Genomic DNA, 26,269 nt, shown 5'->3' on the forward strand with positions numbered 1-26,269 from the left:
CCCCGCCCCATTCATATTGTCACACGAAATGACCTACATTGGAAAAAGTATCTATCAATCAATCAATCAATCAATCAATCAGTGGACGTTACTTTAGGTTTCCACCCCGCCCCACTTCAGGGTGAATACATCTATCAGAGCTACACTAACTACCTAGAATTCCCATTGATTTTTAGGGTCAGATCTCACTTCCGCCCCAGGGGAGACCGAAAAACGGTTCTTCACGGCTCCTGGGGTTTCCAGCGCACATAATGAGGAGGAGAAAACTCTAGTGTTTTCTTACTTCTACGTTCACTATGGTAATACTACTTCCGCCCCGAAGACACCCGCTCCACCCCCCCCCCGCCCCCGCTAAAAAAGAAGAAAAGGTCGTCTTAAGTAACTAGGAGGTCTCTCGTCTTAGCTGATTTGTCAGCCTTTGTAGGTCTATCATGGGCAGCTTAAGGGTAGAAAGACTTTTTTTGTCTATGCCAGACGCAGAGTCAAACGCCTTTAAAAGTCAAACGCCTCTTTTCCTGGAAACAGACAGGCCTCGCTCTATCCAGCCGTGCCTGAAAGGGGGAGGGTCAAGCGACTCTTCCCCGGCCATTTCCCTCCCTGGCAGGGCGTCGTCACGTTGCGTCCCTCGCCCTGCTGCCCACCCGCCGCGGGAGAGGCGCGCGCTACGACTATGGAGATGTTCTCTGGGGCCGGGGGAGGCGGCAGCGACGCTGCCGGTCCTCGTCTCTCGGTCCTGGAGGGCCAGTGGCTGCAGACGGCGCGGGACTTCGCCTGCCGGGCGCTCCCGGGGTTCAGCGAGAGGGAGGAGGCAGACGCCGCTTGGCGGGACTTGAAGCGCGCCCTGAGCCAGTGCAACAGCCGCGACTGCGAAGAGCTGCCCCTGGGTTATAGGTGAGAGGCAGGACGGGCTGGTCAGTGCGTGCGAGGTCAGCTTCTCCTCCTCCCCCTCCCTATTGGCCTCTCCGTCCATGCATCTAGCGTCTCTTCTTGCCAGCACTTGCGAGCAGAAGGATCTTCAGCCCGCCTCTGGGGGGAAGTGAGTGACCCGTAGCGTAGCTCCTCTCTTCTGCCTCTTTCGTTTGTGGACCGCAGAAGATGGAGCATACCTAAGCTGCCCATTCCCGAACGACTTGTAGCAGCAAAAGCTGCCTGCTAATAGGAGCCCTTTCTTGATGTTGCTACTTCATTCCCAGAATCAATGTTTGTGTTCAAGCTTACTTGGAAGCACCCTTCAATTGGGGGGCGTAGGTGCAGTAGCAGCTTGCGGTTACTCGGGTGGAAGAGAGACTGAGAGATGTTCTGCATGTGCCCAGGAGCAACTTAATGCATTCCTAGACTAGATCCAGCCTGGTATTTGAAACCGTTTCTTGAGCTGAGTCCCCGTAGCACAAATCCCTCCCTACCTTTAGCTAAACCGGGATGTATCCAGTTTAGAGCCCCTAGTGGCACAGTGGTAAAACTGCTGCCCTGTAACCAGAAGGTTACAAGTTCGATCCTGACCAGGCGCTCAAGGTTGATTCAGCCTTCCATCCCTCCGAGGTCGGTAAAATGAGTACCCAGAATGTTGGGGGGCAATATGCTAAATCATTGTAAACCGCTTGGAGAGCTTCCAGCTATAGAGCAGTATATAAATGTGAGTGCTATTGCTATGTATCATCATCACCATTGTGGTCCAAGCTTAGTGATGGAGTTATCTGTCAAAGAAATAAACAAAGTAGCAAATGGCCCATAATTCTGCCACTCTCCCCCCCCCACACTTTAGTATGAGGGCAACTGAAAGAAAGGCAAGCCACCCCTTTGTTGGCATTAGTTGGCATTAGTCATGACTACATAGCCTTGATTGATTTATGTGGTAATTAGAGAAGCCTCAGAGTCTCTCTTGATGTTGCCAGCCTGCTCTAACACAATTGCACATTTCCAAAATATTGAGCAGTAATATTCAAGCCTCCTCATTCTAAGAACCGAAAAAAACCAAAGTTCTGAGACTGCCATGAACTGTATTATACTATTATTTAAGTTAAATATTATTATTTAACTTTTGTGTTTATATTGGGTTTTGAACACAATATTTTGAGTGATTCAACTAACCATTAGGTTGTGCCGTTGACTCCTGGCTTCCACAGAGCCCTGTGGTTGTCTTTGATAGAATACAGGAGGGGTTTATCATTGCCATCTCCCACAGAGTATGAAATGATGCCTTTCAGCACCTTCCTATATCGCTGTTGCCCGATATAGGAGTTACCCATATTCTGGGAAACACAGCAGCAGGGATTCGAACCAACAGTCTCCTGCTCTCTAGGCAGGTTGCTTCCCCACTAACCATTAGGCATCATTAATAGTTTGAAGCTTGTCCTTTTGTCTGAACTCTATGTGTTTAACACAATTGAGGAAATTTAATTTAATCCTCTTTTCCTCTTCTAAGGCTGGCCAACTATGTCTTTCTTCCTTATTAAATACAAATAACTATACCTAGAAATCCTGATTTTGTTTGTTTCTACTTCTTCTTCTTTTTTTACTACCACTTCCCTGAACCAGTTTTCTTTTTCTTTCCCCACCCCAGCCTTGTCTCAATCTCTGACCTTCAGTCTCAACAACATGTGCCTTGCTGCAGTCATCTAACCTGGAGCTCTGATGAATTCAGGCAGTGGGCTTGCCAGCAGGAAGGTCTTTTACCTAATCAAAGCATTTTGCAACAAACTCACTTGATACTCATTGGCTGCTTGACAGATGAAAGACCGGAGGAGAAAGACAAGTTGGTGGATGGCAGTTTGTATGTGCGAGACAACACTGGCATACTGCCTTGTGAGGTATGGCCAGAGGACTTCCTGCTATTCTCTTTTCCAAAGCCTGTTTTGAACAGGCACTAATCGCGTGGAGGAGGTAAAGATGAAGGTTGTGGGCCTTCAAAATCCTCTTCATGTTCTGTACTATGACAGTCCCTGGGGCATACCTGTGTGGCGAATATAATGGATGATGTCTGTGAAAGGACAACTGTGCAGCAGTGACTCCTACAATTGCAGCAACACACTTGCAGCTGCTGTAGTTAGAGTAATCTTAATAGTCCAACTGGTCATGATGGGAGCAGCCATGTTTTGTTCACATATCTGGCCCATTCGCTTATGAAGTATGGAGTCTAACATCAAAAGGGTTTTATGGGTGAGAGGAGCTTTACCCTGTCCCCCTCCCACCTTACCTCTTCACACTTACTCATTATTTATTTATTTATTTATTCAATTTCTATATCGCCCTTCCAAAAATGGCTCAGGGCAGTTTACACAGAGAGATAATAAATAAATGAATGAATAAGATGGCTCCCTGTCCCCAAAGGGCTCACATTCTAAAAAAAACACACAAGATAGACACCAGCAACAGTCACTGGAGGTACTGTGCTGGGGGTGGATAGGGCCAGTTACTCTCCCCCTGCTAAATAAAGAGAATCACCATGGTAAAAGGTGCCTTTTTGCCCAGTTAGCAGGGGATATTCCAGATGCTCTTCTCCCCAGCACTGCTTGCTTCCACAAAGCCATCCAATACTTATGCTCATTGACTATGTAAAAAGAATTCATCATGACTAATAATCTTGTTTTGACTTTAAATTCAGGAATATTATTATTGTTATTATTATTAATTCGATTTCGATACCGCCCTTCCAAAAATGGCGCAGGGTGGTTTACAAAGAGAAATAACAAACAAATAAGATGGAACAATGTCCCCAAAGGGCTCACATTCTAAAAAGAAACATAAGACACACACCAGCAACAGTCACTGGAAGTACTGTGCTGGGGGTGGATAGGGCCAGTTACTCTCTCCCTGCTTAATAAAGAGAATCACAAGGTGCCTCTTTGCCTAGTTAGCAGGGGGAATATCTGGGCTATGCTATCATCGTATGATAGCTGTCATCGTATATTAAAAGCTAGCTACAATATGCTATCATCGTATATTAAAAGCTAGCTTGATACCCTTCCAATAACTTTTGGTACCTTTGCAACAATCTGTCACTGCAAAGAAAGTTTTTCTGATATTTTAGGAATATGCTGATGGATATGTGAAAGTAGGGCATATGCTGATCTTATCTACATCCTAGTCTGGAATCATAGCAGTAAATATATTTCAGATTTTGGTATGGTCTGTATACAGTCTTCTAATTTGAATGAAATGGTTGCTTAAAACTAAAAATTCTATAAGTTTTGGTGAACAGTGATATACTATATGTTTAGATTTGGGTTGGGAAACTTCTAGATCTTGAGTAAACTGTCTCCAACAAATGATACTATTTTTTGATGTAATGTAGCTCTCTTGCAGTGGTGAGGGATGGGCAAAGCGTAAGAGAAGGGGGAATGAATCAGATTGCAGTCCTCGGGCAAATCTTGAAGAACTGATTTCAAAGAAAGAGGTGTAGAATAGGTACACCTTAAGGAGAGTCTTCTCTATCTCTTTCTCTTTTGGTTTAGCTCCTGCATTTTAAGCTTGAGTGGCTAGGATGTCTTTTGCTGTTCCCCAGTTGGGCATATATTCCTCAGAGAGGCAAATACACAGCTGGATATGTGGAAATCCTAGCAGATCCAGTCCAAGTGATGTTTGGTCCAGAGAAGATTATTGATATCATCCCTGTCTTCTACCCAGAATCAGCTGCACAGCTGCTCAACACCAGGTAAGGGTTCAGTGCTCTCAACTAAATATTTATAGCTGCCACATTTATGACCCAGAAATCTGTTTCCCACTGAAGAACCAAAAGTTGCCAAGGAAAACATTATTTATTTATTTATTTATTTATTTATTTATTTACACAGTCAGACAGGTGTTATTGACTGATTTGTTTTATCCAGACGTCGAGTCCTTCCCAAGGACCTGGGATGGCTGAATTTTATTGTCAATGTTGTTGCTGCTGTTATAGATATCGTCGCAGAATATAGGCTGTTCCCCGTAAAGTTGCTTTTTGTAATTGGCTGATGGTGATTTCTGTGGCCCCGATGGTGTTGAGGTGCTCTTCAAGGTCTTTTGGAACTGCACCCAGGGCGCCAATGACCACTGGGATTATTTTGGTCTTTTTCTGCCACAGCCTTTCAATTTCAATTTGTAGATCTTTGTATTTTGTGATTTTCCCTCAGAGGAGGGTTGTATCCGCAAGGAAGCTGGTTGTCTCGACCTCCTGCTCCTAGACAGGGCCAATCAAGAGCTTTGGCTCGCAGCAGGAGTGAGGGGCAATCCCCTGAAGCTCCAGTTCTTCGCCCTGTCTCGCTCCAGCAGGGCTGTTTTCTACTTCCTCCTCTGTTTTTATTCTCCTCGCTTTCTTCCTACTGCCTAAATTCTCCTTTCTGCCTCGGCAACAGTGAAGGGAATTGTAGGGAAAGGGAAAGGAAATTTGTTAGCTCCCCTGCTGCTGCTCTGCCCTATAATGGCAATGGAGTCATAGCGCGGCGAGAGAGAGGCGTCTCCCTCTCTCTCGGAGGATTCCGTGGCAAACTCCCTGCGCCAAGCCGAGTGGGTCGCGGCTTCCATTCCCGCACCCAGTTCTCGGAGCCACAAGGCTGCCAAGGCCAAGAAGGAAAAGAAACACGAACAGAATTCTCTCCAGGTAGGCGATCAGGGCAAGACCCAGTCGCCCGCCTGCGGGGTTCTCCAGGAAGGTAGAGGCGATTCTCCTCCAGAGGCTGTTGCCCCCATTCTGCAGCGTGAGAGGGAGGTTGTGGGGCTGTCGGTAGGTGAACCGACAAAGGGCTGTGAGGCAGAGTCAGGAACCGGGGCTTCCTTCTCAGCACCCCCCGCCAAACGCTTGTGCGCGGCTGCTGCTACCGCCCCTGAGGTGCGCGAAGTTGGTGAGGAGGAGGAGGGGGACATTCCCCCACGTTTTGCGGCTCTGCTGAGGCGCGTGGTGGCCGAGGAGGTCAGTAAACTGCCGTGGCCACCCACGTCCATTGCCGCCCCACTGCCGGTCCCAGCTCAGCCGATTGCAGCGCCACCATTGCTTCCCGCCCTACCGCTCCCCGCACCACTGTTTCCCGCCCAAATTTCAGCAGCGGCCATTTTGGCAGCTCCAGGTGCGCCCAGCCTGGCAGAGCACATCCCGGATGGGGGGCCCCCTGCCCTGTCTCCTTGCCGGCTGATCCCCCCTCTCTCCGTTGCCCCTCCCAGGAATTCCCCTTGCCGGGAGTTCCCTGGACCATCAGATGCTTCCGATTCGGACAGAGAAGAAGGGGAGCTCTCTGGGGATGAGGAGGAGCCTTCCTCCTCTCAATATTCTAATTATTGCCTGTTTTCTCAGGCAGACTATCCGGTTCTCCTGCATAAAGTCAGGAAAACCCTTCGTTTGGGAGGGGTGGTTCCACCTGCTTCTGAGGGAACAGAAGGGGATCCCACAGTCCTCCCTTCTTTGCAATCCCAGGAGCTCAGTGTTCCCTGTCCTCAGCTTTTCTTGGATGTGTTTCAGGCTGAGTGGGACAAACCTACTGAAGGCAAAGGTCCTTCACCAGTAGTGAGGCGCATGTACAATTCTAGCAGTGTGCTTATGAGTAAACTTAAGGTGCCATTGGTGGATGCAGAGGTGGCCACTCTGGTCACGGGGGCTGTGCTCCCTAAGGAAGGGGAGGATGCCTTAAAGAATGTGGAAGATAAAAGGTGCAATACAGCTCTGCGCAGGTCTCACAAGGACACTGCGCTGTCTATTAGAGCTTCAGCGGCTAACTCCATCTTTGCTAGGGCTGCAGTTCTGTGGGTGAAGGAGCTCACCCCTATGGTTCTGCCTGAGCTTACTAACCTCAGGCAAGGCCTCAATAAATTAGGGAAGGCGGTCAAATTCATGGCTGATTCCTCTTTGGATGCTGCCCAAATGTCTGCCAGGGCCCTGGTGTCCTACATCACTGTTAGGCGTCATCTCTGGTTAAAGAATTGGAAAGTTGACCAGAAGTCAAGATCTAATCTTGCCAATTCAGCATTTAAGGGTGGCAAGCTATTTGGCGATGCGCTGGAGCCTGTCTTGATTTAGACAAAGGACAATAAGAAGGCAATGCCTTCTGCTGCTGCATCTCAGCGACAGGACTGATGTGGTTTCTCACCAGCTACGTCTGGCTTCAGGGGGTATAGGCCCTCCTTTCGCTCTCGGCAGTATAGGTCGGATAGACCAAATTGGCCTAGGAACCAACCTTCCTTTCGGGACACTTCGTTTTGAAAGCCCCAGCAGCCCAACCAGCCTTCTAAGCCAGGTTTCAAGCGAAACCAGGCCCAATGACTGCCCTCAGGCTTGCCCCTTTCAGGTTCAAGCTCTCCCCTCCGGGGGGGGCAGGTTGGGGGAGTTTGCACAGGTCTGGGCTCAGACTTGTTCCGACTCCTGGATCCTGCATACGGTTTCTTCAGGGTATTCTCTGGAGTTTGCATCGCAGCCTCCAGATCGGTTTCTCCCATCCCTAAGGTCTCGCAAGTTTTCCAAGCACCGCTCGATGATGGAGGCTATCCTTCATCTACAGACTATTCGTGCGATCGAGCCTGTCCCTTTGGGGGAACAACAAAAAGGGGTCTACTCCATCCTGTTTCTAGTCCCCAAAAAGAACGGGGAGTGGAGAGCTATCCTAGACCTAAAGTTCGTGAACAAGTTCCTCCGGAGGAGGGGGTTTCGCATGGAAACCCTCTGCTCAATTTTGATGGCCCTCCAGCAGGGAGACTTCCTTGCCTCGGTGGACTTGAAGGGGGCCTACCTCCACGTGCCCATTCATGAGCAAGACAGACGTTTTTTGCGGTTCGCTTACCAATCCCTGCACTTCCAGTATCGGGCTCTTCCTTTCAGTCTCTCAACTGCGCCTCGGGTGTTTACCAAACTCATGGTGGCACTTGTGGCACACTTGAGGACCAAGGGCGTCCATCTTTATCCTTATCTGGATGATCTGTTGATCAGGTCCTCCTCCCTTCCCAGGGGTCAGTGGGATGTCCAGTTGACCCTTTCTGTACTGGAGGCGCACGGGTTCATAGTAAACGGTCCCAAGAGTTCCCTGATTCCCCAGACCAGGGTTCTTCACCTGGGGGCAGAAATCGATACTGTGCAGGGGACAGTATGCACATCCTCGGATTGCAGGAAGTCTCTGGTGGCTTCCTGTCGTGCGCTAATATCCCAACATTCTGTCTCTGTCCCAGTTGCAGGGGCGCATGGTGTCCACCTTGGGCATAGTGCCCTGGAGTCGATTCCACTCCTGTCCACTCCAGTGGTTTCTCCTCAAATTTCAAGACCAGGTGATGGGCAGGTCCAGAATGCCGGTCAGCCTGCCGTCTTGAGTGGTCCGCTCCTTACACTGGTGGCTGTCACCAGCCACAATGAAGGGGATCAAGTTACTCCCTGTGGAGCGTGTCCAGGTGACGACAGATGCCAGCCTCCTGGGATGGGGAGGTTACTGCCAGCAGCATGTAGCTCAAGGCCTTTGGTCCAAGGTCTAGTGCGCCAACTCCATCAATTGGCTGGAGCTGCGGGCAATTCGTCTTTCCCTCATGGAATTCCTACCAGTGATTCGAGGTTGTCATGTCCTAGTGCGCGTGGACAACGCCACAGCCAAAGCCCATATCAACAGGCAGGGCGGGTCGAAGTCACGAGCCCTGATGCGCGAGGCCTCGCTCCTTCTGACGTGGGCAGAGCAGCACCTGCTGTCCCTGGAGGCCGATCACGTCAGCGGGGCACTAAACGTAGTTGTGGACTGGCTGAGCCGATCGCAGATAGATCCAGCAAAGTGGTCACTGGATCCTCAGGCCTTCCAGCGGATTGTGCAGAGATTCGGTCAGCCGATCATGGACCTTTTCGCACAGCCGAGCAACGCCAGACTGCAACGTTTCCTCTCAAGGTACCACTCTCCAGGGGCAGAGGGTGTAGACGCTCTGACCCTTCCATGGCCCCCAGGCCTATCCTATGCCTTTTTGCCATCATTCCACAGACCATTCGAAGGATCCGGCTGTTGAGAGTGGAGGTCGTCTTGGCTCCGCACTGGGTTTTCGGATCTGGTGGACTTGTCAGTCGAACCTCCACTTCCTCTGGGGTCTCACATTCACCTTCTCAGTCAGGGTCCGATTTTTCACCTGGATCCAGAGTGGCTCAATCTCTTCGCTTGGAGATTGAGTGGAGTTCCTTAGCAGCGTGCGGATATCCTAGTTCGGTCCAGGACACTATCTTGGCTTCCCGGAGGCCTTCCACGGTCAGAGTATATCAGTCGACCTGGAAGACCTTCGCGAGCTGGTGTAGTTCCCAAGGGGTCTCACCGACGTCCGCTTCAGTGGTACACATCTTGGGTTTCCTTCAAAGCGGCCTGGATAAAGGGCTACGCCCTAATACCTTGCGCCACCAGGTTTTTGCAATTGCTTTGGTATTGCAATTGAAGGGAGCCTCCTTAGCGCAGCATCCCCATGTTCAGCGCTTCCTCAAAGGGGCTTCTATTCTTAATCCTCCTACAGTTCACAGGTTTCCGACCTGGAACCTTAATTTGGTGCTCAGGGCCCTTACCAAAGCCTCATTTGAGCCCCTGCGGTCTGTTCCTTTGCGGTTGTTATCTTTTAAGGTTTTGTTTTTGGTCGCCATTACTTCTGCCAGGTGGGTTTCGGAGCTGCGCGCCTTGTCTGTGAGGAAGGAACTGTGTCTAGTTTATCCGGACTATGTTCTTTTACACACGGATCCTACTTTCCTTCCAAAAGTGAATTCAGTGTTCCATCGTGCCCAGGAGCTTATGCTACCTTCCTTCTGTCCAAAACCTTCTTCTCCGAAGGAGCGAGAGTGGCACACCTTGGACGTACACAGGGCGATAAGGATTTACCTGAGGCGCACTAAGCCTTTTCGGGTCTCGGAATCGTTCTTCGTTTCATTCTGGGACTGTTCGCTAGGAAAGAAGGTTTCGTCTTCCACCTTGTCGTGCTGGATCTGCCAGTGCATCCGGTTAGTGTATGTCGGTTCTGCTACCCCGACTCCAGAGGGAATTACAGCGCACTCTACCAGGAGTGCGGCTTCTTCTGCCGCGTTCTCCACCTTGGCTCCTCTGGTCGATATCTGTCGAGCTGCCACGTGGGCCTCACTATCCACCTTCGTGAGGCATTACAAAATTCATGATTGGACCTTGGCAGATGATTAGGTGGTCCACTGTTTTATCTGCTTCTTTACAAAGGCGGCACTTGCTGTTTGTTGTTGACTTTTCTACTTTTGCTCTTATTGCATTTGTTCTTAGTGCCCGTTCTTGTGCAGCCGGTATTAAACCCTCTGTTTCTTTCTTCAGGTTGCCATTCTTAAGCCATTGCCAGGTCTTGGTGATGTCTGATTTCCCACTTATATTGTGCAAATATTGACCATGCAGTGGTTTTTTTTTTTCATTTTTCTGCTCGGTTCTTGACTTGTTCTTTCTTGTAGGCCTGCTTTCTTTCATTGGTGTTGAATAGTTTCTCGTTCTTGACCATTTGAAGTGCATCTTCTTCACTGTCCTTGGTATATTCTTCAAGGCCTCTTTTCTCCTCCTCTACTGTTTGATGGACTTGCAGCATTCCTCTTTCACCTGAGCTGCGAGGGAGGTATAGCCTATCGACATCACTGCGGGGGTGCAGAGCATGATTGATGGTCATGATTTTCCTGGTCTTACGATCTAGCGTCTCTAGCTCTGCCTGGGTCCAGTGAGTCTATTATTCCTGCAGTGTATCTGATAATAGGTATAGCCCAGGTTTTTATGGATTTTATGGTGTTCCTGCCATTGAGTTTGGACTTGAGGATTTTTCTAACTCTCCTTATATATTAACTTCCAATTTTTCTTTTAATTTCAGTGTGTGCAATGTTATCAGCCTGGAGAATGCCCAAGTATTTGTAATGTTCTTTCTCTTCCAGGTTCTTGATGTTGCTTCCATTGGGCAGTTCTATTCCTACTGTTTTTGTTATTTTCCCTCTGTTCATTATTATTGCAGCACACTTGTCTAGTCCAAACTCCATTGCTATATCGCTACTGAATATACGGTCAGTGTTTAGCAGTGATTCAATTTCTGACTGGGACTTTCCATACAGCTTCAGATTGTCCATGTACAGCAGATGGTTTATTTTACTTGATATTATTATTATTATTATTATTATTATTATTATTATTATTATTAATTTACACAGTCACACCGGTGTTATTGACTGGTTTGTTTTATCCAGACATCTAGTCCTTCCCAAGGACCTGGGATGGCTGAATTATTATTATTATTATTATTATTATTAACCAGGCAAAGAGGCACCTTTTACCGTGGTGATTCTCTTTATTTAGCAGGGCGAAAGTAACTGGCCCTATCCACCCCCAGCACAGTACTTCCAGTGACTGTTGCTGGTGTCTATCTTTTTAGAATGTGAGCCCTTTGGGGACAGGGTTCTATCTTATTTGTTTGTTATTTCTCTATGTAAACTGCCCTGAGCCATTTTTGGAAGGGCGGTATAGAAATCGAAATAATAATATTTATTTATTTTGCATTTATATCCTGCTCTTCCTCCAAGGATCCCAGAGCGGCGTACTACATAATTGAGTTTCTCCTCATAACAACCCTGTGAAGTAGGTTAGACTGAGAGAGAAGTGACTGGCCCAAAGCCACCCAGCTAGTATCATGGCTGAATGGGTATTTGAACTTGGGTCTCCCTGGTCCTAGTCCAGCACTCTAACCACTCTATATACTCTATAATATACATTCTGCAAAAGTCTGTTGGGCTATTGGTTTACTTGGCTGAAGTGAAAATGTACTTCATTATGAAATTTATTTCTCAAAACACCATGCAATTAAATGGATAAAAAGTAATGTTTAAATAGTATTTTTGAGAAAAAGCATAGCAATGAAGCTATTGTTCTTTCTTTTCTTTTGGGATTGTGGAAAATACTGTGCATGAGAAGCCAGAAGTTGTTTGATTGTTCCTTGTTTCTATAGCGAGGGTAGCATAATGGCGAAATAGCGTGAGCTGGGAAGTCAATGGTACAAACTCACTAGATAGTTTTAGGCACTCCTCTCTCTGGCTGGCATGTACAGCCCAAATCTGCAATATGGGGATGATAAGACTAACATAACTGTTGAAAACGTTACTGGAACCTATGTTTTATGCAGAAGATCCATTGCTTGTTTCATTTTTAATTTTTTTCCACTTTAAACTGAGATGCAATTGAGATTGTGTTTCAGTGTGAAAACAAACTAAAAAAGAGTTAGAAGATCCAGTTGTGGATCTCCTGTGTGTAATTTGGTCCTGAGCTAATGTGTGTGAATGGCTGTGAACATTTAAAAAGCACTATGTACATTCTAATCTCACAACACCTACATGATGCTGCCTCATTTGCTCCCATTTATTCCCATCCCACATATTTCTTTTCCCACTCCCCACTCTGTCTCTAAAACACCCGGCTCAGATCACAATTGCACTCAGCTGCCTAGCGCAACACGGGCCGGTGGTGCAACATGGCGATCACACCACCCAGGACAGACTAAAGAGGATTGGGGGCCCCCAGGAGGTGTGGAGGCCTTGGACTTTGGCCCTGAAGTCCAGGGGTAAGAGTGCCTTTGAGTCAAAGTGCAAACTTACATAGGAAGCTGCCTTATAACGAGTCAGACCATTGGTCCTTCTCGTTCAGTACTGTCTGCACAGATGGGCAGCAGCATCTTGGAGATGTCAGGGAGCGAACTTGGAACCTTCTCAATGCAAGCAGGCAGATGATCTTCCCAGAGTGGCCCCATCCCCTAAGGGGAATATCTTACAGTGCTCACATTGTGGACTTCTATTCAAATGCAAACCAGGGTGGACCCTGCTTAGCAAAGGGGACGATTCATGCTTGCTACCACAAGACCAGCTCTCCTCCTTAAGAAGTCCAAGAAAGCAGGCAAGTTTCTCACTAGTATTATGTGGTGCATTTCATAATTCTTTTTCCTTTGCGTCCCCTATTAAAAGGGACTGGACAAATTTGTGAAAGAGTGGTGCTTGGTTAATTGCTATTAGCCATATTAGCTAAATGAGATCTCTATGTTCAGAGGCAGTGTACCTCTGAATATTAGTTTTGGGGGGCAAACAATAGGGGAGGTTGTTGCCTTCATCCCCTGCTGTGGGCTTTCTGGCTGAATGGTGTTGGAAATAGAATGGTGATAGAACTTGTGCTGATTTATCAACCTTCCTTCTCTTGCTCTTTTCTTTAGAGCTCAGGGTAAGAAGACGACAAAACTGAATGTGGCAGGTGAACTGTCCAGGCTGAGCACTATTCTTTACATCCACCACAAGACATTCTTCTTCCTCTTCTTGAAGTGCCTTAATTCGGCTTCCTGTGTTCCAGTACTAGTGCAAGTGAGTTGGCTGGGTGACTTTGCCAAGTCACTTTCTCATATTTTCAGATTCACTTTCTTCCACAAGAAAAGTAGTGGGATTTTGGGGTGTGTGTAATAGATTCATTCAAGGTCCAACTTACCGTAAAAAGCTCCTGGTTTGTGCAGATGTCTTACAGGTGATGGGCAGCCATTGTGCCCTACACATTTCTCCAGGGACATGAACTGATATACATTCGAACTATGCTTGAGGATGTGGAGATTCCATTTGGGCTGGTGGATTGGCTTCTTGGTGGAGGGATATTCCTCTTAAATATGCTATATGCTGACATTCAATCTTATTTTTCTATCTAGAAGACTTCTCAGTTGATTTGGCATCGTGCACTACAGCTGGGACATAAGTATGTACTGACTGCTCTGAAAGTGTCTTGCCTCAAAGCTTCTGGACGGATGGTATTCACTACGAGTTCTTCCTCATGCCTCTTACCTTATTGTAAGGAACAAGTGAAGGAACAATTTATGGACTGTGCTTCAGAAAGAAGTTCAGTTGTGTCTGATTCCTCTGTAGCTTACACACAGCTCGGCAGCTCTTTGGAGCTGGGAGAGAGGCTGATTCCAGTTAAGAAGTCTAAGATGATCTCCTATGAAGTAAGTAAATGATTAGGGATGTGCACGAACCAGTTCGGCGCTCCTTTATGTAGTGCCGAACCGGTTCGCAAGTCCGGCATTGGAGCCGGTTCGGAGGCAGGGGGTCCTTTAAGGGGCAGGGAGGGTGCCCCTACCTGCCCCACCTCTTCCCCTCTGCCTGTGCTCTCCCCAAAACTGCTGGTGCGGAGGCTGTAGCATTCCTCCTTGCAGCCCTGGTCATCATCATACCGGAAGTGGCATGCACGTGCACACACGCGTTGGCCTGTTCTGGCACGACGCTGACCAGGGCTGCAAGGAGGCATGCTGCAGCCCCCGCTCCAGTGGTTTTGGGAAGAGTGCCAGCGGGGCAGGTAAGAGCTCCCTCCCTGCCCCTGAAGAGAGAACCTTACTCTGAACTTAGTTCCTGCACCCTGGGACTCCAAAGACTTGGGGAGAAATCTTTGGATTTCCAAAGAGCATCTTGAATTAGGTGTAATGTTGCCTTTCTCTGTTCCTTCTCTAGGGCACTATCACCCGAGTCATAAATGCCCATGCTGGCCTCTATGAACTGGATAACACGTTCATTCTGTGTCTTGCTTATCAGCAGCTGTTGAATTCTGGCCGTGGGCTTCGACCAGGAGCGTTTGTGGAGGTGAGGTGATAGGTAGTGGACATGCAACATAAAAACAGCTCTGCTGGATCAGGCCAAAGGCCCATATCCTGCTTCACACAGTGGCCAGTCAAGTGCATCTGGGAAGCCTGTAAGTGGAGGGAAGAAGGCAACATCTCCTCCTGTTTGTGTTCCCTAGCACTTGGTGTTCAAGGGCATGGCCCCTCTGATCCTGATGGAAATATACAGCTATTCAGGCTAGTAGCCAGCCACTGATAGTCCTGTCCTCCATTAATGTACCTCATCTCATAAGAACAGTTTCCATCTCCCCATGCTCTGTGAATAAATACTATGTGAAAGCGTAGCTGGTGTTGGTACAGTCAAGGAAAGGAATGCATCTGACCGGTGCAAAGGGAAGTTTCTTGCGGGGGTTGTATTCTGGTAGTCTTCTGTTGCCCAAATGATTTCCTAGATGACTCTAAAACCTCAATGGATTGAAGTTGTAGAGTGAAGCCATTTGTTCTTTGTATGGGAGCTGGGGAAGTCTAAGATATTCACCATTTTCTTTATGCTAATGCTGTGCTTTTATCTCAGCTCCAAGATATCCACCTTGTGCAGAAGCCCCTCGCTACCTGCCCCTTTGTTCTTGGAGCTTGCCTGCACAGTACTGTTGCGTTAAAGCGTTTTTCTGGACACAGCACCTTATACCAGCCTGCCTCCTCCTTTGGGAATCTCTACATGAAACTGCTCTTGCAATATAACTTAAGCCTGCCACACTATCTGTGGATGGTCAGTTTGCTTGAGACATTTGAGCAAAGGTAAGTATACTTAAAGTGATGGCATGTGGCTACTATTTGCCCAGGGCTCTGGGCAGTGGTATAGACCTCTGGTTCTTCTATTAATTATTTATTTATTTATTTATTTATTTATTTATTTATTTATTTGAAATATTTGTATTTTGTTCCTCCAGTACAATATTGCTTGGTGTAGCTCACAGACAAGAAAACAAACAAAACAATATAAAATTAGTAACTGTTGGTTAAAAACAACTCAATTAAAATCAGATTTACAAATTAAAAGCCTATTAGAAACAGACCAAGAATAAAAACTAAATTGCCTCTTAAAAAAAAAGTGTGTGTTTCTTTAGGTGTTTCTTAAGAACTCTGAGGGAGGGAGTGCATCTGGGAGGACATCCAAAGCCAAGAAGTCACAACCGAAAAGCCCTGTCTCTGGTTCCTGCCATCTGAATCTCACTAAATGGCAGGACTGTGAGCAGGGCTTGAGATATAGAACAAAGGTCTCTACCAGGTTCATATGGGCAGATGTGGTCTGACAGATACCCCAACCCCAAGGTTTATAGGGCTTTAAAGGTCAAAACCAGCACTTTGAATGAAGCAAACTGTTAACCGGTGAAGCTGTCACTGGATTGGGGTAGTATGCATGAAGCAATTAGTGTCAATGAGCATCCTTGGGGCAGCATCCTGAACCAGCTGAAACTTCTGAACTGTCTTCAAGGGCAGCCCCATGTAAAACACATTGCAGCATTTCAGTCTGGATGTCACCGATACATGAGTGACTGAGGTCAGATCTGACTCTTCCAAGTAGGTTTGCAGTTGGTGTACCAGCCATAGTAGAGAAATGGCACGCTTGCACACTGCTACTGCTTGTGCCTCTAAGGAGAGAGTCCGGTCAAGGAGCACCCCCCAGGCTGCAAACTTTGTGTCTCGGGGACAATGTGACCCCGTTTAAAACCAGATTTACCTTGCTACTCGGATAATTAGTTTTACCAACCCAGAGCACTTCTGGATTAAATGTCCTACTTGTTTGCCCCACAGCTGGGTCAGGGGTTGGACGAGTGAGACAGCTGCCTAGGGTGCAGCATGCATAGGGGCGCAACAAATGACCATTTTAATTATTGTGTGATACTTGAGAAACACAATTTTTACCATAATATCAGAAAATTGTCCCTTCTGTGGCATATATTTTGTGATGCTTCAAGTTGCAGGCATCAAAAAGTTGCAGGCATGAAAATTTATTTATATTTATATACCACCCTGTTGTGGTTAACAACAAGATAAGAACAGTTCAATAAAAACAGAACAAATACAGCTAGAAGTGTAAAAAGAGCAAAGTACAGCTCATTGGCCAAATGCCTGGATAAAAAGTTCTCCTGTTGCATGTTTCTGGTCCCTACCCCCTTTCTTTTTCACAATGCTCATCTTGGGACATCTTGAGATTATCTGCAAAGTGGAATCACTAATTCTTTAAACTTAGTTGCAGCTGCCTGCCACAGAGGAAAACAAAACAAAAAACCATGGTATATAAAGCGAATGACTGTTACCAATCCAGGATCTGAGTATTACCAGAATGCTACACAGCTCCTGTTGTGAAGAAATAATTATAAATACAAGCTAAAATAACTGGCAAAATAATAGACACGACTGCTCTATTTTTGGTTATTTAATCAGCACCTCAGCACATCCCTCTCGCCTTAATTTATGTTACCATAATGACTAGAGAGAGTTGTTCAGCAGGAAAGAGAAGCAGGGCAGAGCTAGGCTAGGAGCAGGGGGTGGTCACTTTCCCTCAAGGCCATCCTTACTCCAGAGTAAGCCTATGTTTGTTTGATATATTTATATCCTGCCCAAAACTTACATTTCTGGGCGGCTCACAATAAAAATGCTAAAACTACAATAATTTAAAACAGTGACAGTGTTAAAAAAACCATCAAAACTGTATTTAATTAAAAGCTTGGGTGAACAAATGTGTCTTGACAGACTTCTTAAAAAGTTGTCAAAGATGGGGAGACTCTTATTTCAGCAGGAAGCATGTTCCAGAGCTTCAGAGCAGCAATGGAGAAGACCCGTCCCTGAGTAGCCACCAGATGAGCCGGTGGCAACTGCAGACAAACCTCCCCTGATGATCTCAGTGGGCAGCAGGGTTCAAAATGAAGAAGTTCTCTTAAATACCCAGGCCTAATCTGTGTTGGGCTTTATAGGTTATAACCAACACCTTGTGTTTTGCGTGGAAACTTACTGGCAGCCAGTGTAGATCTCTCATACTGGAGTGATATGGTCTCTCCAAGATGAAAAACAACAACAAATATTTATATACAGCATTCAACAAAAGTTTCCAAAGCAGTTTACATAGCTCACAATCGAAAAAGAAACATGAAATAGACACCAGCAACAGTCACTGGAGGTACTGTGCTGGGGGTGGATAGGGCCAGTTACTCTCCCCCTGCAGAAAGAGAAATACCACGTTAAAAAGGTGCCTCTTTGCCCAGTTAGCAGATGACCTAGCGACCAACCTGGCTGCTGCATTCTGGACCAACTGCAGTTTCCAGACTATGTACAAAGGCAGCCTCACATAGAACACATTGCAGTAGAGTCTGGAGGTTACCAGCATATGTACCATATTTCTGAGCTTGTTTGTCTCAAGAAACAGACGCAGCTGGCGTATCAGCCGAAGCTGACAGAAAGCACCTATGTCCACTGCCTCAACCTGGGAGACCAGAGAGAAGTGTCAAGAAGCACCCATAAACTGCATACCTGTTCCTTTTGAGGAAGTGTGACCCCATCCAGAAGAGAGAGATCAAAATCGTCTCCTGAGTTCTGACCCTACACGACAAGAACCTCCATCTTACCTGGATTCAGTCTCAGTTTGTTATCCCTCATCCAGCCCATTGCTGTCTCCAGGCAGGCATTTAGGGAGGTTACGCCTTCTCCCGATGATGTTGACATGGAGAAAAAGATTTGGGTGTCATCAGCATACTGATAACATCCTGCACCAAATCTCCTGATGATCTCTCCCAGCGGTTTCATGTAAATGTTAAACAACATCGGAGACAATATGGAGCCCTGAGGGACACCATAGGGAAGTTCAGATTTGGAAGAACAACAGTCTCCAAAATACACCATTTGGAATCTGCCCATGAGGTAGGAGTGGAACCACTGCAAAGCAATACCTCCCGCCCGCAACCCCCTCAGACACTCCTGAGTCGATAGTATGGTCAAGAGTATTGAAAGCTGCAGAGAGATCAAAAGTACTAACAGAGTCACATTTCCTTGGTCAATCTGTGGAGATCATCCATCAGGCTGACCAAAGGCAGTTACCACTCCACAGCTTGCCTGAAAGCCAGACTGAAATGGGTCTAGATAATCAGTTTCCTCCAAGACAGCCTGGAGCTGGGAGGCCACCACCCTTTCAATTACCTTGCCCAACCAAGGAAGGCTGGAGACAGGCCATAGAGAAGAATGAGAGCCTGGAAAGTACTTTGGTTAGTAAAAAGAGAAAAATGTGTCCGATTACAAAAACAGAACAGAGTTTATAGACAAAAATGTATGTATGTATGTTTATTTAAAATATTTCTACCCCGCCCCTCCAGTGTACTACTGCTCGGGGCAGCTCACAACAATGAAATAGATACATGATACAATGAAAATAATAAAATTAACCAAATTAAACTAACAAGTTAAAAATCGGATTAAAAACCACAATCATTATTAGGTTCAAATTAAAAGTTATTTTAAAAAGCTAAAAACTAAAAATTATAAAAAGTTAAAGAACCTACCAGATATAACAAAAAATGGAACATTAAAAAGTCTCCTTAAAAAGATGTGTTTTAAGATGTTTTTTTTAAAAAAACGCTGAGGGAGGGAGCATGGCGAAACTCTTGAGGGAAGGCGTTCCAAAGCTGAGGGGCCACAACCGAAGTGGCCCTGTGCCTAGTCCCTGCCAACTGGATCTCTGTTAGGTGGTGGGCCATGAGCAGGGCCTGAGACGATGAATGGAGGGCCCTGGCAGATCCATATGGGAGAATGCAGTCCGACAGGTACCCCGGCCCCATGCCATGTTGAGCCTTTAAAGGTCAAGACCAGCACCTTGAATCTAACCTGGAAGCAGACCGGTAACCAGTGAAGCTGTCGCAGGATGGGTGTGATACTCATGAAACGACTTGCACCCATGAGCATCCTTGCAGCAACATTCTGAACCAGCTGAAGCTTCTGAACAGTCTTCAAGGGCATCCTCAAGCAGAGCACATTGCAGTAGTCCAATCTAGATGTTACTAACGCATGAGTGACTGAGGTCAGGTCCTGCTTCTCCAAGTAGGGTCGCAGCTGGCGTACCAGCCATAGTTGGTAAAAGGTGCTTCTGCACACTGCCGCCATCTGCGCCTCCAAGGGCAGTGTTGAGTCCAGAAGCACCCCCAAGCTGCAGACTTTGTCTTTCAGAGGGAGCGTGACCCCGTCCAAGACTAGATTTACCTCATTACTCAGATGAACAGTTTTACCAACCCAGAGCACTTCCGTCTTATCTGGATTGAGTTTCAGGTTGTTTGCTCCCATCCAATCCAGAACAGCCTCCAAGCCGCAGTTCAGAGCATCCACTGCCTCCCTGGTGTCTGCTGACTTAAAAGATAGGTAGAGCTGGGTGTCATCAGCATTCTGATGGCACCACAGCCCACACTTACAGATGACCTTTCTCAGGGGCTTCATGTCAATGTTAAACAGCATGGGGGACAGAATAGATCCTTGTGGCACTCCATAGGACAAAAGCCAAGGGGTGGAACAGGCATCCCCTAGCACCACCTTCTGAGTACGACTCTCCAGGTAGGAGCGGAGCCACCATATAACCATTCCCCCAAGTCCCAACCCGGAGAAATGTCCCAGAAGGATACCATGGTTGATGGTATTGAAAGCTGCTGAGAGGTCCAGGAGGATCAACAGAGTCACACTCGCTCTGCCTATCTCCCGGCATAGGTCATCCACCAAGGCGACCAAGACAAAAATAGAAAAATCGTATGAAAATGCCAGATCAGATTGTTAAGATCAGGATGGTTACAAGCAGAATTCAAAACCTAAGATGCTCTTTGTCCTTTGAGGAGAACAAGAAATGTCTTAAAACTCAGTTTATGGTCTAGCTAAGCAGAAGCCAAAAGCTCTTCGGTGAGTTCTTCCTGCTAAGGACATTCTTAAGTCCTTCCTCAGATGAGAGAGAATTAAAAAGGCTAAGAAGCTGCATCCTTTTAAACAAGCAAGCAAAAAAAAAAAAAAAACTGAAAAAGAACAACTTTTGCATAGGAGATATCTCAATCCAGCTGTGTCTCACCAATGTACAGGGGAAAGTTGGGTACAACATTTTTTTGGATTCCCCCTCTAGGTTTGGAAGTTATCTTCTTATGTGAAGTAGGATGGCCAGATATGCTTCAACTATTTTCACCCCTTCCCCCTCCACTAGGGAAACATTATACCCATCAATAGGGAAACATTATCATTCCTCTGATTTTCTACTCTTAACCTGATGACGTACCCTGATGACTCCTTGGTGTGCATCCCTGGTGCTTCCTCAGAATTATTTTATTGATTATGTATGAATTCATTTCAGGTTCAGGAATGAGTCTTCATGCTTTCCTTAGGACCACGAAATTGGGTCTTTAAAAATAAGAGAGACACAGAGAGAAGTTGATTGACTCCAACCACTGTGTTTAGGGCTTTTGCAAGAGAAAATAGCCGTTGTTTAACACATTTTTGGCAAGCAGGCCAATTTCTTCACACCTAATTATGAATGAGATCATTTCAGATTCGAGTCTCTGTGCCTGTGTTCAAGCATCTCATTTCCTTTTTGTCCCAAACTTCCCTGTATTTCATTGCTGTTATCTCCATCTGTATTACCTTTACATTTTTCTTTCTCCTGAAGCTTTTATTTACAATGTTTCTTTAACTAATCCTTCCCTTATGCTTTGTAGGTTCTGTTTCATTCAGCACCAGCAATCATTGATTTGCAATAGCCACCAAGTCCTGAGTGCTGCAGAGAAATTTGTTGTTCCTATTCTGAATTCCTTGGTGTTATTCAGGAAAAAAGTGAGAGATGTCCATCAGGAGATCCTAGCAGAAGAGCATCACTGTCCCTTAGAGCAGGTAGACTCTCCTTCCCCTGCCCTTGAGCCCCCATCTCTTAGTGATAAGATAACTTGACTCTTTATAAACTCTCTTTTAGTATCAGATTCTGGAACCACCATGTCAAAGTCCACCTTTCTCCCTGCTGCACACTATGGTTGAGAAGAGATGCTGGGAAAGCCATGGTCCATTACAACAGCTGAGCTCTGCCTCCATGTTCCATGACATGAGTGCCCCAGAGCTGAATCGCAGACTGGCCTGGTCCTACTCCAGTTTATCTGCGGAGAGCTTTCAGCCTCGGCTGGTAAATGTTAACCTACCACCTGTGTTTGTTTTATTTTGAAGATTTATACTTTGCCTTTTGATTGAATGGTCCTCAAGGCAGCTTACAACATATTTCAGTAAAAGAGAGAGAGAAACCCTATACCCAGCAGCTCTTAGTCCCCAGACCAGTGTTGCGGGCCCGGTGTGTACTTCTCCTCAGTTCTGTAGTCCCCTGGTAACTGGCAGTTAGATCTGAGTGGTTTTTTTTCTGGCAGGGAGGAGGGGAGGCAAGATCCCTGCAGCTGGCCAGTATTTGGGGCCATGCTGGTCTCTTCTTTGCTGCAGTGTTTGTCTACCTTCGGAGCCTCTTTTTTTTGGGGGGGGGAGAGAATATATGTGTATTTGTTTGTGTGCTTCAAAATTATAATTAATAAGTACTTATTGCTTCATTACAGAAGTACCCCTGGAATATATGAGAGGGCATTGTGGAGGGAAAAGGCTCTACCTTACAGTTTTATCTTCATCTTTGTTTTCTTGATTCCTTCCATGGCACCATCACTCTACAGTCTCTTCATCATGCGCCATATAGATCTCTGTATACAGTCAAGAAATCCCCTTTAAGGGCCCTGACTGCCAGGAAAGGTTAAGAGATACTCCTTTACTTCACACCTGAAAACTAATCTTTTTAGTTTTTGACAGCTACTCTGGCATCAAACTCCCACAGACTCTGTACAATTCATGCTTAGTCTGATGTGTCAAAGTTCTGTCCTAAAAAGTATGGCCAGTCTACTTGGTCTTGGGTAAAACCTCCCTTCACTGATTGGAGGCAAGAACATAGGAAGCTGCCATATACTGAGTCAGACCATTGGTCTATCTAGCTCAGTATTGTCTTCACAGACTGGCAGTGGCTTCTCCAAGGTTGCAGGCAGGAATCTCTCAGCCCTATCTTGGAGATGCCAGGGAAGGAACTTGGAGCTAGATGCTCTTCCCAGATCAGCGGCTCCATCCCCTGAGGGGAATTTCTTACAGCGCTCACACTTCTAGTCTCCCTTTCATATGCAACCAGGGCGGACCCTGATTAGCTAAGGGCACAAGTCATGCTTGCTACCACAAGACCAGCTCTATTCCATAGACCAGCTCTCTTCTTTTGTTCTCACCTTCCTTTTAATGTTTAGCTAACCAAACTGCACCCCCTGCTCTGCACACAATCCTCTGCAAGTGTACAGTTCAAAATTTCTGGGAAGCTGTTTGCATTTGATTCTTCAAGATTCTACCATCCCTTATCTGAAGAACATAAGAACAGCCCTATTGGATCAGGCCCAAGGCCCATCTAGTCCAGCATCTTGTTTCACACAGTGGCCCACCAGATGCCACTGGAAGCCACAGGCAGCAGTTGAGGGCGTGCCCTCTCTCCTACTGTTACTCCCCTGCAACTGGTACTCAGAGGCATCCTGCCTTTGAGGCTGGAGGTGGCCTATAGCCCTCCAATACTGGAGTATGAGTATTGAAACTTACCCCTGCCTAGATTTTCCATTGTATAGGCAAGATAAGGATATGTGGTTCTGATTCTGTTTTGTCCTTACTCTGATCCTCAATAAAGCCACCTTTTAATTGAACAGTATGGGTTGGAGGACTGTTGACTGAGTAAGTGTTGGAGCCTTATTTCTCATGTTTCTTACCCACTTGGGATATGCTATGAAAGAAGGTGAGAGAAAGGGAAAATTAAGAAAATGCCTCCATCCAGTGGTGACTGGGGAGGGTAAAGTCAGTTCACACACTATTTTCTAAGCTCTGAAATCTGTATTCCTGCTGGAAAGTGGTGGCAGTGATATGCAGTAAGCTAGCAACCCGACAGGATTGGGGCCAATTCATGGGCCTGTGATTAAGTTCACAGGCATTCTCCCTCCCACACGCGCACACATTTCTCTCTCTACAAATATCTGCAATAAGAGGTCACTATTTGCATGTGATCTGGGTTTTCTGGCTTAGAAAGACATGGAGTAGCATCAGTTCATTTTTGTGTGTCCCTGTCCTTTTGTATTGAAAGCTGATGTCCACTTTATTTTATTTTACAGGTGTTGCTTGGAGTGCTGGAATGCTCTAGAAGTGGTTCCCTCCAGTTACAAGACAGAAGCAAAGCACTGCCTTGTGTAATATTCCACAGGGATGGCAGACCATTTGCTAATACATCTCTGATTGGTGTGTCCCAAATCAACTTTGTTTTGACAACTTCCTTTGAGATCCTTTTAACAATTGTTGGTGTGATATAAAATGTTCCTCTCCAAGAAGAGGAACCTGGAACTGGTCTGGCAAAAGTCATCAAAAGCTATAAGAGCCTACTATGATTGCTTGCCTATTGGGGATGTTGGTGGATCCTCTTCATAGGGGCAAGTGACACAGACTGTCTGTAGCTGTACCAATACCTGGTGGTGTTTGAATTTTAAAATCCAATGGTTCTAGTCCGGGGATGCTCAACTTTAGCCCTCCTGCAAATGTTGGCCTACAACTCCCATAAACTTTGGCTATTGGCCACTGTGGCTGGGGATTATGGCAGTTGTAGTCCATAAACAGCTGGGGGACCAAAGTTGAGCAGGCCTGCTCTAGTCCCACTGAAATGAGCGACTCAGTAGAGGGGTTGGTGGCGGGTGATTCTTGTAAAGGTCTTTCCCATGCCAGAACTTCATCAAGTCATGCTGATACAAACTTATAGAGCTGGAGAGCCTGGTGCAAGGAGGCCATGATGAGGTCAAAAGATGAATTGGTGGTAGAATAAGGCATGCTCCTTTGTCGGGATCACGTTGTATATTGTTTTGTAAGTTTTGATGCCCTGATTTGTAGGGAGTGCTTACACTACCGTTTCCCAGTCTAAATGCAACAGGAAGGAAACTTTTGATAGTATTTACAAAATACCTTTTGTAGACATTTGTGCTTGAAACTAAATAAAATCTGGATAAAAGAAGAGCGGGTCTGCCATATGCTAGTTGTCCATAAAGCTCTCAAGATTTACTTCTGGAAGGCAAGGCAGTTCTGATGCTCTTCTGCCCTGTTCCCCCCGCCCCCCAATAAAGGGACAACAAAGGAAAGCATCCAAGACCTCCTATGTGCAATGAATCAAAGCTTGAATTGCAGTTATCTAGGCAAGTGCCCTCCCCCTGGAGATTATTAATGCAATGGTGAGCACCTGTGGACTGTTTGCCACAGAATATTCTCTGGCAGCATGGGGGGAATGCTTATGCATAACTCCTATCTTCTGTGATTTTGGGAAAGTTGCAGAGGGCCTCTCCATTTCTTCCTAATTTCCCGCAGTGGTTGGAGATCTTTACCATGGCTAGAAACCTTTGTTTCCTGCTTTCCCACTCCTCCAGTCTTCCACCACTGGAGTCTGCATGCCAGCTCCTGAAACAAATTTATTACTGATCGTTTGTCTCCAGTAGCCAGATATGGAGATCCCTCAGAGTGTGGATTGCTGTGTGTCAAACAAGTAGAAGGAAATTTCAGAGGCATCCAAATTATCCAGTTTCCTCCCAGAAAATTTACAATTGATATTGGATTAGACAGGAATGACAGGAGTAGCGGTTTAGGATTGAATCAACCATTTGATAAGCTGAACCTAGGATGAGCCAGAAAAGATTTTACTAAAGGAGGTCTTGAGGAGGGATTGGTCCTGTGCTGTCTCCCGCTCCTCCATACAATTTTAGGCAACTTTGTTTAATTATATTGATTTGGCCTCTCATTTTCTTGACTACAGGGTGCCTTTTGCAAATAGAAGTATTTCAGCTTGTAACGGAGATGTTCCTTCAAAGCAATATTCCTTCCAGCAAGCAGCTGATGGCACTGGAGTACATAAAGGAGAAGAAAACAAGGTGGGTCCTCTTTCTGTGTCCAGAGTCTCCAAATAGTATAAAGCATACCTAGCATGCTGTTGAGTGAAAAGATCTGAGAGTCTAACATAAAAAGTTCACTGAGACTGGGGAGGGGGAAGATGGAAGTGCTCTAAAGCTTTGGATTAGTGTGATGGCGGCAGCAGCAAAACCAAAAGCAATCCTTTAGGCGAATGGCTTTTACAATTTTTCTCTTTTGTTGTGGAGTTATTGTACATCCTCTTCTGAAGCCCCAAATTCAAGAACCATTATGTGATAAGCTTGGTATAGTGTAGTTCTGGTCATACTTAACTATTTTCTAAATTGTTGATAGACTTTGTTCGTCACAGTTCTGATCCTCTGAAGTTGCTCCCTTGAAATTAATATCTCTATTTCATGACTCCCAAGCTGTGTTAAAAAAAAAGACTGTAAAACAAGTCATTAACTGCTACTGCTTATCCTTTGTTGTTTGCTGTTTCTTTAGGCTTTAGTGTTAGAGTTGTAGACCCATTCGGTGAGACTGCTTGTACATATGTTGTAGTTTAAAAATTCCTCCAAAGCACTTGCTCAATGACTTAAAAATAGTAGTAGTATTTGTATAATGCTTTCACGTGATCAAAGCACTTTGCATATTCTATCTCATTATAATCCTTGCAACCCTCTGTCAAGGTATTATTATACCTGTATTGCAGATGTTATGTGGGACTTGAGAGTTTGTGTCAAGCAGAGGAGAGATGAAACCAGGGATTTCC

The 26,269-nt window shown here is 46.0% G+C and overlaps 2 protein-coding genes across 11 annotated transcripts in view; one reads left to right on the forward strand and one right to left on the reverse strand.

Moving 5' to 3' along the window:
• LOC128346030 (tumor necrosis factor receptor superfamily member 1A-like) overlaps positions 1 to 267 on the reverse strand; it is a 46,919-nt gene extending 46,652 nt beyond the window's left edge. For 2 of the 4 annotated variants that reach the window (XM_053298862.1, XM_053298860.1), the window contains exon 1: positions 38 to 129. The gene's annotated coding sequence lies outside the window, so the exon portion shown is untranslated. Of the gene's footprint in view, positions 1 to 37; positions 130 to 153 lie in introns of those variants that run through there. The other 2 variants (XM_053298859.1, XM_053298865.1) reach the window with 2 other exon arrangements.
• Positions 164 to 26,269, forward strand: part of CTC1 (CST telomere replication complex component 1) — a 58,770-nt gene continuing 32,664 nt past the window's right edge. For 2 of the 7 annotated variants that reach the window (XM_053298849.1, XM_053298848.1), the window contains exons 1-11: positions 370 to 891; positions 2,561 to 2,807; positions 4,452 to 4,651; positions 13,135 to 13,279; positions 13,612 to 13,905; positions 14,408 to 14,536; positions 15,089 to 15,312; positions 21,243 to 21,414; positions 21,494 to 21,697; positions 23,733 to 23,856; positions 25,406 to 25,520. In XM_053298849.1, the coding sequence (XP_053154824.1) occupies positions 671 to 891; positions 2,561 to 2,807; positions 4,452 to 4,651; positions 13,135 to 13,279; positions 13,612 to 13,905; positions 14,408 to 14,536; positions 15,089 to 15,312; positions 21,243 to 21,414; positions 21,494 to 21,697; positions 23,733 to 23,856; positions 25,406 to 25,520 (2,075 nt within the window). In that variant the 5' untranslated portion in view covers positions 370 to 670. Of the gene's footprint in view, positions 300 to 368; positions 892 to 953; positions 1,037 to 2,560; positions 2,808 to 4,451; positions 4,652 to 13,134; positions 13,280 to 13,611; positions 13,906 to 14,407; positions 14,537 to 15,088; positions 15,313 to 21,242; positions 21,415 to 21,493; positions 21,698 to 23,732; positions 23,857 to 25,405; positions 25,521 to 26,269 lie in introns of those variants that run through there. The other 5 variants (XM_053298847.1, XM_053298846.1, XM_053298851.1 and 2 more) reach the window with 4 other exon arrangements.

Source organism: Hemicordylus capensis, chromosome 2 (genome assembly GCF_027244095.1).
Source record: "Hemicordylus capensis ecotype Gifberg chromosome 2, rHemCap1.1.pri, whole genome shotgun sequence".
NCBI classification, from domain to species: Eukaryota; Metazoa; Chordata; class Lepidosauria; order Squamata; family Cordylidae; genus Hemicordylus; species Hemicordylus capensis.